Genomic DNA, 17,770 nt, shown 5'->3' with positions numbered 1-17,770 from the left:
GAAAGAGAAGAAAAATTTATATCCGAGAATACTCTACCCAGAAAAGTTTTTTTTTCAAACTTAATAGATAAATTGAAAGTTTTACAGAAAAGCAAAATTAAAAGAATTCAGCACCACCAAACCAGTTTTGCAACAAATGTTAAAGGAAATTGTCTAGGTGAAAAAGACAAGGCCATAACTAGAAACAAGAAAATTACAAAATGAAAAAGTTGGTCAGTAACACAATAATAGTAACACCTCACTTACATCAATGGACAGATGATCCAGACGAAAAATCAGTCTGGAAACATTGGCCTTAAATGGTCCATTAGACCAGCTCTATCTGAAAGCACTCTTAAGTGCACATGGAATATTCTCCAGGATAGGTCACATGCTAGGCTATAAAATAGGTCTTAGTAAATTTAAGAAAATTGAAATCACATAAAGCATCTTTTCAGACCGCAATACTTTGAGACTAGAAATCAACTACGAAGAAAAAAACTACGAAAAAACACAAACACATGGAGACTGAAAAATATGTTTCTAAACAATTAGTGGATCACTAAGTACTGAATTTCAAACTGATATGGCTACACACATGCTCGACTATGGTTGAATTTTTAATAAAAATTTTTAAAATTAAATTATTGTCATATTATTATATACATCATTGTTTATTGGCACTTAATAAAGTATTGTGCCAAATACTTTGTGTACAAGAACATGTCTATATACACAAAATGTGAGTAAGCAGCAGCTTCAATTTTCAGATAAAGAAATTGAGGTTTTAAAATGGTAACTATCTTCCAAGATAATGCAACTGGTAAGTAGAAGTGCTACGATCTAGACACAAATCTTTGGCAACCAAACTTTATGTTTCTAATCCCTCCATATATCCCTGATGTATATATTTGCTTAATAATTTATTTAATCACTGTAACTTTGTTAAGATTTTATTCTAGTAAATATTTCTAATAATAATAGGAAACATTATTTTCTATTTAAATTATTACATAAGTGTACACAGGAATTATGGATCTCTTTCTTCTCTGATGTAGGATATTATAAGGAAGAATAAGATTTTTTTGTAGACACAGAATGCCTGTGCTTGAAGGTAATTATCCTCTCAAAGGAGGCCTTACAAATAGCTGTGAAAGTGAGGGAAGTAAAAAGCAAAGGAGAGAAGGAAAGATATACCCATTTGAATGCAGAGTTCCAAAGAATAGCAAGGAGAGATGAGAATGCCTTGCTCAGGGATCAATGCAAAGAAATAGAGGAAAACAACAGAATGGGAAAGACTAGAGATCTCTTCAAGAAAATTAGATTTCATGCAAAGATGGGCTCAATAAAAGACAGAAATGGTAGGGACCTAAATGAAGCATAAGATATTAAGAAGAGGTGGCAAGAATACACAGAAGAACTATACCAAAAAGATCTTCATGACCCAGATAATCACAATGCTGTGATCACTCACCCACAGCCAGACATCCTGGAATGTGAAGTCAAGAGGGCCTTAGAAAACATCATTATGAACAAAGCTAGTGAAAGTGATGGAATTCCAGTTGAGCTGTTTCAAATCCTGAAAGATGATGCTATGAAAGTGCTGCACTCAATATGCCAGCAAATTTGGAAAACTCAGCAGTGGCCACAGGAGTGGAAAATGTCAGTTTTCATTCCAATCCCAAGGAAAGTCAATGCCAAAGAATGCTGAAACTACCGCACAATTGCACTCATCTCGCACACTAGTATAGTAATGCTCAAAATTCTCCATGCCAGGCTTCAGCAATACGTGAACCGTGAACTTCCAGATGTTCAAGCTGGTTTTAGAAAAGGCAGAGGAACCAGAGATCAAATTGCCAACATCTGCTGGATCATCAAAAAAGCAAGAGAGTTCCAGAAAAACATATATTTCTGCTTTATTGACTATGCCAAAGCCTTTGAATGTGTGGATCACAAGAAACTGTGGAAAATTCTGAAAGAGATGGGAATACCAGACCACCTGACCTGCCTCTTGAGAAATCTGTATGCAGGTCAGGAAGCAGCAGTTAGAACTGGACATGGAACAACAGACTGGTTCCAAACAGGAAAAGGAGTAGGTCAAGGCTGTATACTGTCACCCTGCTTACTTAACTTATATGCAGATTACATCATGAGGAACGCTGGGCTGGAAGAAGCACAAGCTGGAATCAAGATTACTGGGAGAAATATCAATAACCCCAGACACAACCTTTATGGTAGAAAGTGAAGAACTGAAGAGCCTGTTGATGAAAGTGAAAGAGGAGAGTGAAAAAGTTGGTTTAAACCTCAACTTTCAGAAAACTGAGATCATGGCATCTGGGCCCATCACTTCATGGCAAATAGATGGGGAAGCAGTGGAAACATTGGCTGACTTTATTTTTCTGGTCTCCGAAATCACTGCAGATTGTGATTGAGCCATGAAATTAAAAGATGCTTACTCCTTGGAATGAAAGTTATGACCAACCTAGACAGCATATTAAAAAGCAGAGGCATTACTTTGTCAACAAAGGTCCGTCTAGTCAAGGCTATGGTTTTTCCAGTGGTCATATATGGATGTGAAAGTTGGACTATAAAGAAAGCTGAGCACGTAAGAATTAATGCTTTTGAACTGTGGTGTTGGAGAAGACTCTTGAGAGTCTCTTGGACTGCAAGGAGATACAACCAGTCCATCATAAAGGTGATCAGTCCTGAGTGTTCATTGGAAGGACTGATGTTGAAGCTGAAACTCCAATACTTTGGCCATCTGATGTGAAGAGCTGACTCATTGGAAAAGATCCTGATGCTGGGAAAGATTGAGGGCAGGAGGAGAAGGGGATGACAGAGGATGAGACAGTTGGATGGCATCACTGACTGAATGGACATGGGTTTGGGTGGACTCTGGGAGTTGGTGATAGACAGGGAGGCCTGGCGTGCTGCAGTTCATCGGGTCACAAAGAGTCGGATATGACTGAGAGACTAAACTGAACTGAACCATCTTTATAAACTTGCCAAGTTATCTAAACTGCCCAGGACTGCTTCCTTATTGATGTGTCATTTATGACATCAACTTCAGCTAAAATACAAGATACCACTGCAAAACCATTGGGAACTATACACACAGTCTTATATCAGATACATTTTTAGGAGGTAGAAAGTTCCCAGTCAAGCTATATTTTACTATTTGGAGAGCACTTTCAAGGAATGGAAAACCTAAGAAGATTCATACTTTTATTCGTAGAATTCCATATGAGAGACTGACTATTTTAGAATGTTTTAAATGATGCTCCCAGCCTCTTTGGATCCCTGTTCTCTAGTTTACTGTATTTATATGAAGATAATATTCCAGCATCTTATAAATATAAGAGAAAGTATGTGCAAGAATACAAGAAATCCTCAAGAACTGATATACTCATTCATATACACAATTCTACTTAATTTTCATATTCTGCTTTATAACAAAAATTATTATTTAAAGACAAAACTTAATGAATATGTTCATGGGATTTCCCAGGCAATAACACTGGAGTGGGTTGCCATTTCCTTCTCCAAGAAAGAAGACTAAACTCCTAAAAATTGTTTTTAAAATGTGTCATGGAATTGTTTTCAGGGAAAACTTCCTTTTCTTTGCTTTTATATAATAAAATACTTATAAATGATTTTTTATTTTTTCATGCAGCCTAACATAAGAGGAACAACTGTGAGTTGTAAAGAAAGCTCCATGGCACACATGGTACCACCACAGCTTCTCTTTGCCTTTTCTTTTTGCCTGGTCTATAAAGAGACTGGAGAAGACAATGGCCATCCACTCCAGTACTCTTGGCTAGAAAATCCAATGGACAGAGAAGCCCGGGAGGCTGCAGTCCATGGGGTCGCAAAGAATCAGACACGACTGAATGACTTCGCTTTGACTTTTCACTTTCATGCATTGGAATAGGAAATGGCAACTCACTCCAGTGTTCTTGCCTGGAGAATCCCAGGGATGGGGGAGCCTGGTAGGCTGCCATCTATAGGGTCGCACAGAGTTGGACACAACTGAAGCGACTTAGCAGCAGCAGCAGCATAAAGAGACTAACTTGGAACTGAGTATCTATCAGCAGCTCTTGAAATAACAGGATTAAGATATTTTAGAATTTTCCAAGTTTCCTTGGAATCTATTTTCCAAATTTAGTTTGGGTTCAAGTTCCTCCATTAAAATTAGGATCTTAAAGAAATTAAGCAAAATGTATTTATTTTAAACTCTGTATTTTCTTGATCAAATCTCCTATATAATAAATGTCAAAGCATATAGGTAGGTGGTTGGTTGGTTTGAATATTATAACCAGGGTTAGCCAAATGTATATTGGCTGATATCTGCAAGAGATAGTGATTTCAGTTATAAAGTAGGTAAGATTCATTAACAATTATATTATAAACAAGGAGACAATAATAGTAAATATAAGGAACAATAATGCCAAAATGGCAAGAGTTAGTTAGAAGGTACAGCTGGAGAAGGCAATGGCAACCCACTCCAGTACTCTTGCCTGGAAAAATCCCATGGTTGGAGGAGCCTGGTAGGCTGCAGTCCAGGGGACATGACTGAGCGACTTCCCTTTCACTTTTCCTTTATGAACTGGAGAAGGCAATGGCATCCCACTCCAGTATTCTTGCCTGGAAAATCCCATGGATGGAGGAGCCTGGTAGGCTGCAGTCCATGGGTTGCTAAGAGTCAGACATGACTGAGTGACTTCACTCTCACTTTTCACTTTCAAGCACTGGAGAAGGAAATGACAACCCACTCCAGTGTTCTTGCCTGGAGAATCCCAGGGGCAGGGGGCCTGGTGGGCTTCCATTTATGGGGTTGCATGGAGTTGGACACGACTGAAGCGACTTAGCAACAGCAGTAGCAGCAGGAGCAGCAGAAGGTACAGCATTAAAATAACACCTGTTGGTAACAAATCTGTTACACACTTTCTGCTGACACTGATTGTTGCAGTGATATTGTGAGTCAGATTTTATATGAACATGATTAATGATGTAAGAGAGTAGAATGAACATTATGCTCTGATTCAGAAACCTCAGAATGGCAAAAATGTGTTTTAGCAAATCTTTCAGGTAATTCTGATGCATGTTAATGTTGACAAAATCTGGCTTAGACTGCAACTACTTCTACAAAATCACAAAGTCAAATACTTATGAAGAGATAAGTAGTTGCATTAACGCTCTTATTTTCCTTCTAAACATTATCTTCTTAGGGTACTAGCAGGTGTAATCATTGTTGACCAGACTGTTTCCTGATCTTCACGTGGAATATTTGCCTGTATCTTGTGAAGATGCAGACTGTCCTAGAGTTGAAAGGGATACTCAATAAGCTGACAGGTATATAATTATGTACAAATAAAATTACTGACATATTTTCAAGTTGATGTATATTAGAAGTTCCATTTCTTCTTGGATATATCATAGAATGCTGGGACTAGTGTTACTCTACCCTACATTTGCAAAGAGCCAACTCATTAGAAAAGACCCTGATTTGGGGAAAGATTGAAGAGGAGAAGGGGATGACAGAGGATGAGATGGTTGGATGGCATCGCTAATTCAATGGATGTGAGTTTGAGCAAGCTCCGAGAGACAGTGAAGGACAGGGTAGCCTGGTGTGGTGCAGTCCATGGGGGTGCAAACAGTAAGATATGACTGAACGACTGAACAACAACAACAACTTTACAAAAAAACCTATGTAAACAAAATCACAACTTTGCTGAACATATCAAAGAGCCAAAGTCACTAGCAAACATGTAATATCAATCCACTCCCTCTCAGGCCCTGTCAAGCAAAAATGAGACACATGCATCTAATCACCAGTGACAGAGGACAGTTAGGGTGCCATATAACTAAGTTAGATGCATTTAGCTACAGTTGTGATGTACTGTCAAGGTCAGGTGTGCAGTCGGATACAGCATCCTAAGATCTATAGACACAGGAGTTTTTACACATGTGCAGGCTCTTCCCCATGGACCTCAGTCTCCTGGTCATGAGAAAGATGTGGGGAGAGCAGGAGATAGACAAGTACCTTTCTTGCTATTGCAGGCTTGGATGGGAAAGTGGTCACTTCTGGGAGAAAAGCATGAAGTCCTGCTGCAACCCTTCTGTGGAAAATGAAATAAGCTTCTGAGGGAGGAGTAGATAACCCATCACCACCAGAGCAAATGTGTAGACTCCCTGTAGCAAGGTGAAAAACAAATGAACAAGTAAAACTGGGGAAGTCTTGGACCCAGGAGCCTACTCCAATAATACCCAGAGACCTTCTAACACGTGGGAGAGGTAAAAAGCAAACAAGCAAAAAGACTCTCCCATGGAAGATCAGCCAGAGATGTGAGATGCAGTTTGGCTGTCAGGAAGAGAAGAGGCAAGATCACTGGGGAAGGATATTTCTAACACCTAAAAACAGATCTTGTCTGAGGTGGAGAACCCCTTTCTCTCACCACCAGACTACCAAGTACCAAGAAGCATGTAACTACAGTCTTTCACTGGTTGAATGAATAAAGTCTGAAGAGGAATACAGTTGTTGAAGACATGAAAGAGGAAGCTAAAGCTGAAGATAAAGATGAAATATTGGGAAAATGCATCTGAAATTTCAGCCTCCAAGCCAAAACAAAGGAATTAAAAGCAAATGGTCCACTGAAGGTAATCATAGGATAAAGACAACCCAATCTCAGCTGATTACTGACTATATTCACTCAGCAATATCCCTTCCCATATACACATATTCACTAACAGTCTAACACAGCCTGAGCTGTGTTCATTTCCAAATGTAAAGTCTCTACTGTTAAATATATAATGCATACTTAGTTGCTCAGTCATGTCTGACTCTCTATGACCACATGGACTGTAGCCTGCCAGGCTCTTCCATCCATGGGATTTTCCAGACGATAACCCTGGAGTGGGTTGCCATTTTCCTTCTCCAGGGGATCTCTCCACCCCAGGAATGGAAACCAAGTCTCCTGTGTCTCCTGTATTGTAGGTTGATTCTTATCTGCTGAACCATCAGGGAAGCCCACTAAATACATATTATCTGAAATCAGATTTATTATATTCTTTGCAGCCAAAGATGGAGAAGCTCTATACAGTCAACAAAAACAAGACCAGGAGCTGAATGTGGTTCAGATCATGAACTCCTTATTACCAAATTCAGACTTAAATTGAAGAAAGTAGGGAAAACCGCTAGACCATTCAGGTATGACCTCAATCAAATCCCTTATAATTATACAGTGGAAGTGAGAAATAGATTTAAGGGCCTAGATCTGATAGATAGAGTGCCTAATGAACTATGGAAAGATGTTCATGACATTGTACAGGAGACAGGGATCAAGACCATCCCTATGGAAAAGAAATGCAGAAAAGCAAAATGGATGTTTGGGAAGGCCTTACAAACAGCTGTGAAAAGAAGAGAAGTGAAAAGCAAAGGCGAAAAGGAAAGATATAAGCATCTGAATGCAGAATTCTAAAGAATAGCAAGAAGAGATAAGAAAGCCTTCAGTGATCAATGCAAAGAAATAGAGGAAAAGAACAGAATAGGAAAGACTAGAGATCTCTTCAAGAAAATTAGAGATACCAAGGGAACATTTCATGGAAAGATGGGCACAATAAAGGACAGAAATCGAATATACCTAACAGAAGCAGAAGATATTAAGAAGAGGTGGCAAGAATACACAGAAGAACTATACAAAAAAGATCTTCACAACCCGGATAATCATGATGGTGTGATCACTCATCTAGAGCCAGACATCCTGGAATGTGAAGTCAAGTGGACCTTAGAAAGCATCACTACGAACAAAGCTAGTGGAGGTGATGGCATTCCAGTTGAGCTATTTCAAATCCTGAAAGATGACACTGTCAAAGTGCTGCACTCAATATGCCAGCAGATTTGGAAAAGTCAGCAGTGGCCACAGGACTGGAAAAGGTCAGTTTTCATTCCAATCCCAACGAAAGGCAATGCCAAAGAACGCTCAAACTACCGCACAATTGTACTCATCTCACATGCTAGGCAAGTAATGCTCAAAATTCTCCAAGCCAGGCTTCAGGAATACGTGAACCGTGAACTCCCTGATGTTCAAGCTGGTTTTAGAAAAGGTAGAGGAACCAGAGATCAAATTGCCAACATCCGCTGGATCATGGAAAAAGCAAGAGAGTTCCAGAAAAACATCTATTTCTGCTTTATTGTCTATGCCAAAGACTTTGTGTGGATCACAATAAACTGGAAAATCCTGAAAGAGATGGGAATAGCAGACCACCTGACCTGCCTCTTGAGAAATCTGTATGCAGGTCAGGAAGCAACAGTTAGAACTGGACATGGAACAACAGACTGGTTTCAAATAGGAAAAGGAGTACATCAAGGCTGTATATTGTCACGCTGCTTATTTAACTTCCATGCAGAGTACATCATGAGAAATGCTGGACTGGAAAAAACACAAGCTGGAATCAAGATTTCTGGGAGAAATATCAATAATCTCAGATATGCAGATGACACCACCATTATGGCAGAAAGTGAAGAGGAACTAAAAAGCCTCTAGATGAAAGTGAAAGAGGAGAGTGAAAAAGTTGGCTTAAAGCTCAACATTCAGAAAATGAAGATCATGGCATCCGGTCCCATCACTTCATGGGAAATAGATGGGGAAATAGTGGAAACAGTGTCAGACTTTATCTGTTCGGGCTTCAAAATCAGTGCAGATGGCGACTGCAGCCATGAAATTAAAAGACGCTTACTCCTTGGAAGAAAAGTTATGACCAACCTAGATAGCATATTGAAAAGCAGAGACATTACTTTGCTGACTAAGGTCTGTCTAGTCAAGACTATGGTTTTTCTAGTAGTCATATATGGATGTGAGAGTTGGACTGTGAAGAAGGCTGAGCGTCAAAGAATTGCTGCTTTTGAACTGTGGTGTTGGAGAAGACTCTTGAGAGTCCCTTGGACTGCAAGGAGATCCAACCAGTCCACTCTGAAGGAGATCAGCCCTGGGATTTCTTTGGAAGGAATGATGCTGAAGCTGAAACTCCAGTACTTTGGCCACCTCATGCGAAGAGTTGACTCATTGGAAAAGACTCTGATGCTGGGAGGGATTGAGGGCAGGAGGAGAAAGGGACGACAGAGGATGAGATGGCTGGATGGCATCACTGACTTGATGGACGTGAGTCTGAGTGAAGTCTGGGAGTTGGTGATGAACAGGGAGGCCTGGCGTGCTGCGATTCTTGGGGTCTCAAAAGAGTCTGGCACGACTGAGCGACTAAACTGAACTGAACTGATGATTAATCAAAAATTACATGACACACAAAAAGGCAATGGAAAAAACACAGTGTTAAGAGAGAAAATAATCATCAGAACAGACTCATACATGACTGCTATGTTTAATGTATCGAATGAGAAATTTCAGAGATAGTATTATAAATTGAATTGTGCCTCCTTGCAAAGTTTGTACATTGAAGCCCTAATCCCAATGAGGTCATAAGGGTGAGGCCTAATCCCACAGAGCTAATGTTCTTATAAGAAGATGAACAGACACCAGCGCCCACTTTCTTTCTCTCTCTTTTTTTCTCTCCACACACACACACAGAGGAAATGCTATGTGAGGGCACAGTGATGAAGCAACCATCTGCAAGTGAAGAATAGAGGCCCCAGCAGACACTAATCCCCACAGCACTTTGATATCGAAGTCCTAGCCTCCAGATCTGTGAGAAAATACATTTTTGTTGTATAGACATTCAGTTCGTGATATTTTGTTATGGCAACCTAAGCAGACCAACAGACATTGCAATTCTACTAATGAATCAAATGGAAAGGCTAGAAATAAAGAAAGAGAGATAAAGTCCACCTTTGACAAATTCATCAGTAGACTGAATACAGTTGAATAGACAATCACTGAAATTTAAGATTGGTCTCTAGAAATTACCCAAACTCAAAAAGGGTGGCAAAAAATAACAGAATTCAAGAGTTATGGGATAATATGAAACAATCTCACATATGTGTAAGTGAGTCCCAGAAGAAGAGATAATAATGCAGGACAATTGTGAAACAGTGGGAAAGAGTTTTCAAAAATTCATGACAGATATCACAATACCAGTGCAAGAAATTTAGAGACTTCTCAGAAGAACAAATTACTACACAGACAGGCAACCATCCTAGATACATTATATTCAAATTGCTCATAAAAAAAATGTGAAGGTAGCCGTTAGAGAAAAAACATAGAAATAAAATTAAGATTTACCACAGACATAAGAAACAAATTGCCAGTCCAGGTTCAACGCAGGCCACAGGATGCTTGGGGCTGGTGCACTGGGATGACCCAGAGGGGTGGTACGGAGACGGAGGTGGGAGGGCGGTTCAAGATGGGGAACACGTGTACACCCATGGTGGATTCGTGTTGAAACCAATACAATATTGTGGAGTAATTAACCTCCAATTAAAATATATAAATTTAAATTTTAAAAAATCACTAATGGTAAATAAAACAGTCAAGAATCTAATATGCAGGTGGCGCTAGTGGTGAAGGATGGTCGGGAAGATCCACGGGAGGAAGAGATGCCAACTCACTGCAGTTCCTGCCTGAGAAACCCCATGGACAGAGGAGCCTGGCGGGCTGTGGCCCATGGGGTCACAGAGAGTCAGGTATGACTGAGTGACTGAACATACATATTTAACATGCCATCTTAGAATTTTATACCCAAAGGAAATATCTTCAAAAAATGAAAATATACAAAATACAAAAAGAAATTCTTCAGGGAAAATTAATCTGATACGAATCAAAACTTGGATCTACATATACACACACAAAAATCTTCAGGAAAATTCATTTTCCCAACTCCCTTAGCTACTGCACTGATCAATGCAGCTTCTGTATCTCAGTCCATAAGCATCAGAGAGTGTTCCTCTCAACCAGGGCCTTGAACAGGACTGGAAAGCAATCAAGTTCCTACAGTGCTGTTATTTTAGCACCTAGGATCATTCCAAAGAGTGGTTGAAATTAATTGATGTCTTTGTCTAGGAAGTTATTTATTGATTTTTACAAGTATGGTGATTGGAAAGAACGTCATAGTAGGAATATGAATGTCTTAATGATAGTCTCTAATATTATTATGCTTATGCTGCATGTGAATAAGATACTTTTACTGGAAAAAAAAAACCTCACTGAAGAAAAGGATTCAAACAACTTTATTTATCTTTTTAATTTAAATTTATTTATTTTAATTGGAGGCTAATTACTTTACAATATTATATTGGTTTTGCCAAACATCAACATGAATCCGCCACGAGTATACACGTGTTCCTCATCCTGAACCCCCCTCCCTCCTCCCTCCCCGTACCATCCCTCTGGGTCGTCCCAGTGCACCAGCCCCAAGCATCCTGTATCCTCCATTGAACCTGGACTGGCGATTCATTTCATATATGATATTATACATGTTTCAATGCCATTCTCCAAAATCATCCTACCCTCTCCCTCTCCCACAGAGTCCAAAAGACTGTTCTATACATCTTTGTCTCTTTTGCTGTCTCTCATACAAGGTTATTGTTACCATCTTTTGAAATTCCATATATATGCATTAGTATACCATATTGGTGTTTTTTTTCTGGCTTACTTCACTCTGTATAATAGGCTCCAGTTTCATCCACCTCATTAGAACTGATAAACACAATGGAGTATTAGCCATTAAAAAGAATACAAACATAACTTTATTTTATTTATTTATTTATTATTTAATTTTTTAAATATAAATTATTTTAATTGGAGGCTAATTACTTTACAATATTGTATTGGTTTTGCCATACATCAAAAATTAACTTTATGGCTGGATTGGCCAAGTAAGCTACTATGGACTTGTAGCCTCATTCCTGAGACAATATCTTTTTCTTTATTATGGTTCTTGTTAGACTGTCCTGAGCCTTGCTAGTTGGCATTCTTTCCTGCTTTGACAATAGCATAGTGCAGAAAATTGTCAAAATTTCTATATTTTATGATTCTGTTTCTTTAAATTGTACTTTTTAAGTATTCTGTAGCCTATTATGAAATATAAGATGTACTATCAGATGACCAGGACAGAAAGCAAGGCTCAAAGAATACAAGAGAGAGGATGAACATTATATTCATTTTTGAATTTGGAAGAGTCTAATGATATCTAAACAGGACAGTTACATTATGCAAAAATAACGCTCCAGAAATCACAAGACAAAATTAGTTTTCTATTAAAAAAACACATATGCTTTATATATAAGACATATAAAATTGACACAATAGAATTTACTATGCTAAGTTGTAGTGAATACTTATAGTTTTCTTCCTGAATTTCTGACTTTTATTTTGTTTACATCTCCATTTCAAAACATTATTTTCAATACCATATTAGGAAGTAAAACTTACTGTTTTGCAGTAACTTTGGCAATGCCTTTTAAAACTTCCCATCCAGGATAAGAAGACTATATGAGAACTACACGGCTACCATTACTATCACTTTGATTAGGAAATCAGGAATTTAATCAATGTTAATAGGAAAACATAAGAAAGTATTTTCCATCTGTCTACTAATTCAATTCAATTAAATAAGCATTCATTTTATTATTTTATTTCCACATACTAGCTGTGCATGTGCAAGACATTAGCAAGCAGCTTAACAGAAGAAAAGAATAATGTGCCCACTTACTAATCTGACTCGATGACCAGGAGTGGCTCTGATTTCCCACGTGCATTCTTTTCTGCTTGGGTACTTGTCTGGCCAGTTGGGACTAGTGATGAGGCCACTTGGACTGTGGATCTTCTGTTCACACTCAGCTGTGCCAATAATGATAGTATCAATTAGTGTGTAAATCTAGCCCAGGATTGGGCCATCAAGGAAGCAGCGTACTCGCCCACTATTTTGCTGAAAGACTGTCCTAAATAACTAATCATCACTTTACCATTTGTCATATTCATCTGCTTTGGCAAACATTTTGCCAAGCATAATCGTAATCAGACAATGACTGTTTTTGAGTTCACATGAAATTAAGTATTTATAATGAATTAGATAAATGCCTATGAGAAAATGAATTATTTTTAACTGATGGGTCTGTAAGCTCAAAATTTAACAGAGTAATGTTATTGATAATCAAAGGTATCAACTCTTGGTATGTGCAAAACATTTAATGCAATGTCACAACAAAATCAATGGACTATGTAATTTCCAATTATTTTTTGTATTAACATAAACATCATTTATAGTTAACTAGGATCATTAAGCCACTTTATGAAACATATTTTTATATTTTTTCTCTCCTTTTGTTAAAGTATATGCTTGAATATCTAAATAATAATTTTAGCTGCTAAAGTAAATTCTTTGTCATTTCATCAAAGTAAAATGAAGCCCTGAGGAGAAAACAGCTACTAGCCTCAGAACTAATTTAGAAAACATGTCATTCAATTAATATGAAATTTCTTTTAGATTTTACAGTTTAAATAACTTCATCTTGGGGGAGGGCATCCAATATTGCTAATGCATGCGTGCACTGTTGCTTCAGCTTTGTATGGCTCTTTGTGGCCCTATGGATTATAGCCTGCCAAGGCTCCTCTGTCCATGGGATTCTTCAGTCAAGAATGCTAGAGTAGATTGCCATTTCCTTTCCCAGGGCATCTGCCTGACTCAGAGATTGAAACTGCATCCCCTGCAATCCTGGCATTGGCAGACGGATTCTTTACTGCTGAGCCACTGAGGAAGACACAATATTTCTAATAGCAAACTTCAAAAACATGTAATACTGTGTCCTCAAACTGTGTTCTAACTATATAGTTTATGAAGTGTCATGCTGTGTATCCTGTGTAGACTGGAAATTATTTGTTGTATATTATGTCACCCAGTCTAAAATATAATTAATTCTCTGAAAATTTCTAAGAAATCTCAGGGGAAATACTTTACTATATGAACAAAACACTTGTTAAATAGTAGTGCTGCACAATAAGGGTAAAATGACTGGCACCACTGTGTTGTTGGTGCCTGCCTTCCTTCTAAACCCTTGCTTTAACTGTGCCAGCTTTCCACAGGGAATTGGATTTGTAACCAAGAAATGCAAAAAAAAAAAAGAGTGAAGTTTAGCTTGTTTTAAACAACACAGGTTCATACAGAAAAGCTTCAAATCTGGGTGCTATCTTGATAAGGGTTTTCTGAGTTCCATTATCCCTGTCCTTGCCTTGCTCATACGAAATGTGGAATCTTCCAGATCTGGCAAATAGCTTATAAGACAAAGCCAAGAAGCTTGCTGCTGAAGTGTATAAGGTGCAGAGTATCATAGCAATAGTGAAACAAAATCCAGCCCCTTTACTGACAGAAATGAGGAGTATCATTAGGAGTGCCTGGATACACTTCTACATAAAAGAAGTTTCTTAGAAAGTCATTTCTTGAAAATATTTATTATAAAGACAGACTTTGGATATCTAAGTTTACTTGCTACCTGTGAATCACTACATGCATACTCTGTAAAAACTTTTTTTTTTTTCTAAATTATCTTCCATATCTCAAAATAACTGGGCCTATTCCCCAGCCTATTGATTTACTAGAATTCTTTGCCACGTTTCACACATCAGAATCTCACTGGTTTATACATGAAATTAAAAAGAGAAAAAAAAATCTTGCATATAATTCTATGCAATGTCATTAATTTAGTGAAATAGAGAGGAAAAATGTGATGTGACCATATTTGAATGAAACTAATGGAATGAGGGTCAATTCAGGGTATTCTGTGGGATTCAAATGTGCATACAGAGAATTGCTATGTAATTGTGGCTCTAGTCAGGCACCTACCACTCTACCTGTGCTAATGACTAGTTATACACTTGTCTTAGTAATAAATCCAAGTTAAACAGAAAGCTTTATTTTCTTTTTAAACAAAATAGAAATAAGGAAGAAATAAAGAAAGAAAGAAATAAGATCTGAGTAACTATATCTTTTCCCCATGTAGCTCATATTGGCTGAGGAGATGAAGATAAATGTCTTTATAAAACCTTGGAATATGGTAAGAATGTAGGACCAAAAACTGATAGGCTAATACTGTGCTACTAAGATGCTGTGTGTGTATGTGTGTGTGTTGGGGAGGGGGGTGGGAAACCATGACTTAAAACTCTAAATGGCACAGTATTTTCAAATGTCTTTTTTACGGTAGGCATTTGAGTTTGAGATGCCTGGTATTTAAAGTGACAGCATTCATGCATCACATATAGAAGATATGTTGGGGGGGGGTGGGTAATTAAACCAAATGCAAAGCATTTAGCAGCAGTTTAAATATGGAGACGGGTATGAGGCCTGTTATATGAAGACTGGCGGATATCGCAGTGCTTTCCTGGCTGCCAGACGGCATCATGGCAGCTCTTGCATCTGTTATACAGTTATTCTAATGCCACCTATGCATGATGGGCTGAACCTTGAAGTAATACAAAGCTTCCGATAGTGTGATTTGGATGTTTGAACACTGGGTGTATTTTTATTTTTGACATTTGAACAGTTAACAATTACTACTCACTGATATGATTAACTCTACCTGGAATTGCATGAAGTTCTAGATATCATCAGAAAAAATGACCTTTCTTTCATACCTTCCTTGCAATCATGCTTATTTTCATGCAGCACAAATCCATTTCGGCACTGACACAGGTAGCTTCCCATTGTGTTGACACACTCATGTTGACACCCGCCATTATCCTTAGAACATTCATCTTTGTCTAGCAAAGAGATAACCGCATAGATTAGTAAGTAACTTTATTTATTTGTTTTAAAATTAGTTATTTATTTATTTATTTTTACTTTACAATATTGTATTGGTTTTGCCATACATCAATATGAATCTGCCACAGGTGTACACGTGTTCCCAATCCTGAACCCCCCTCCAATCTCTCTCCCCATACCATCCCTCTGGGTCATCCCAGTGCACCAGCCCCAAGCATCCTGTATCCTGCATAGAACCTAGACTGGCGATTCGTTTCTTATATAATATTATACGTGTTTCAAAGTAAGTAACTTTAAAAATGAAGGCTATCAAAGGAGAGTCATTTAGTTGTAGTTAATATTGGCAAAGGGTAAGCTAAGTCACAGCTTTCCCTGTTCCCAAAATAAAGCAAAACAAAAAAATTATAGTGACTTAGCTCTACCTAGTCCTTGTTTAGCTTGGAGCCTTGTGCCATGAATGGAATTTCCGAGATCACTTACACTAGGATAACAACATGTAGTCCTCTTTCATTCCTCTATTGGAGAAGTTTCGAGTAGGGCAGAGGAAATAAAAAAATCTTTTTCTAAATAATCCTAAAAATGTATTGTCAATTTTTAAAATCAATTAAAAATTGTGAATAATTTGAATAAATGCAAATAGGGGCATATAAATGGAGGGAAGTCCCTTCACTATGGCATGTAGACAGAGGCTAAACAAGGTTCCAAGATTTGTGTGCAATCATTTTTTTAAATCACTCATTATAACTACTGTAGCTGATTTTTTTTCATTAACTTTGCAGTTATGCTTAGCATTAATAAATCTGGTTATTTTATAAGATTCCAAGAGAGAAAAAGGCATCATTAGATTATCCTGAAGAAGAAACAATTAATACATTTTAAATTAATCTACTCAAGCAAACCAGTTAATTAATAAGTAATTCCATAAAAGAGCTTTTAGTGTGCTAGAAGTAAAGGTTAGGATAGGAAATATGAGCTCTAAGAAATAACCAACAAATTCACTACAGGGAAACAATCCCAACTCTATTAGCAGGCAGTCAATTCAGTGAGAGGCATCAGCCACCATATTGCATTGCTTAGCAGTCATTCCATGAATGGCTTGTCCATTAAAGTCAAAACTGGCCTCTGCTCCTGACACATAGATATGATGGTTCTTCACTCAAACCTTCCCCACTCCCACTGCACAGAGAACAAAAAGCCACATGAGAGTCACATCAGAGATTAGGCTGAATTCAAAGTTACACTGTCAACTGATTTTTCTAGTGAGAGTTTGTGAGCTCATGGTGGCACACAAATAGCAAATGCTATTTTTGCTTGTTTTAATCACATCAGTATTCCCCCTCCGGAGATGGGTGTAGGAAAGACATTTTATCCAAGAATCTGATACTAATATTTGTGAATACATTTATTTTTTTCCATTTCGGTGACAAATAACATGGTATACCACACGCATGCTCATGGGATATATTCACGTGTTGGCAATATCAGAATATACATACAGGCAGACTTGAAATTTTTAATGACATATCAGGATAAATATATCTGCAATTTAAGTGTTCTCTACTTGTCCTTAAGACTTCCATAACACTTTTAATACTTAATATTAAAGCAAAGCAAATAAGAAAAAAAAATAGAATAAATAAAATTTATCTCTAAAAGAGTATCAATTATTAAAGTGTATAAGAAATCAGAAATTAATAGAAAGCAGCCTTGCAAGATTAATTTTTAAGAAGTCCATAATTTGGAAGTACTATTACCTTAACTTTGAAAACTACAGGTGATGTTTGTAAATGGCCCCTGTGGAAAGGATGAGTGGTGAACTAGGCTCCCCACTCCCATGCTGTTACTACCCGTATTTCCTAGTTCAGACAAGCAGGAGATGATTTACATTTCTTATTTTAATATGCCTTAAGATGCTTTGGAAAAATACTTCTTTATGAGTTGATGCCAAATACACTGTATCACTGTAAATGGAAAGAGCCAGTTAAATAATTTCTGGTGCTAGAATTACTCTGAAATATATACATATTTCTTATAAAATATTTACCTAATGATTGTTTGGTAATCTTAAAATCTGATATAGTGAACT

At 37.6% G+C, this 17,770-nt stretch overlaps 1 protein-coding gene across 1 annotated transcript in view; it reads right to left on the bottom strand.

Annotated features, from left to right (window-relative positions):
- TLL1 (tolloid like 1) overlaps positions 1–17,770 on the bottom strand; it is a 175,242-nt gene that overhangs the window by 26,140 nt on the left and 131,332 nt on the right. Inside the window, exons 17-18 of the mRNA XM_018061208.1 lie at positions 15,555–15,680; positions 12,640–12,767 (exon numbers count right to left, since the gene is read on the bottom strand). Of these exons, the coding sequence (XP_017916697.1) occupies positions 12,640–12,767; positions 15,555–15,680 (254 nt within the window). The remainder of the gene's footprint in view (positions 1–12,639; positions 12,768–15,554; positions 15,681–17,770) is intronic.

Source organism: Capra hircus, chromosome 17 (genome assembly GCF_001704415.2).
Source record: "Capra hircus breed San Clemente chromosome 17, ASM170441v1, whole genome shotgun sequence".
NCBI lineage: Eukaryota > Metazoa > Chordata > Mammalia > Artiodactyla > Bovidae > Capra > Capra hircus.
Note: the sequence above shows the minus strand (reverse complement) of the source record. Positions and strands in the feature narration are given on the sequence as shown.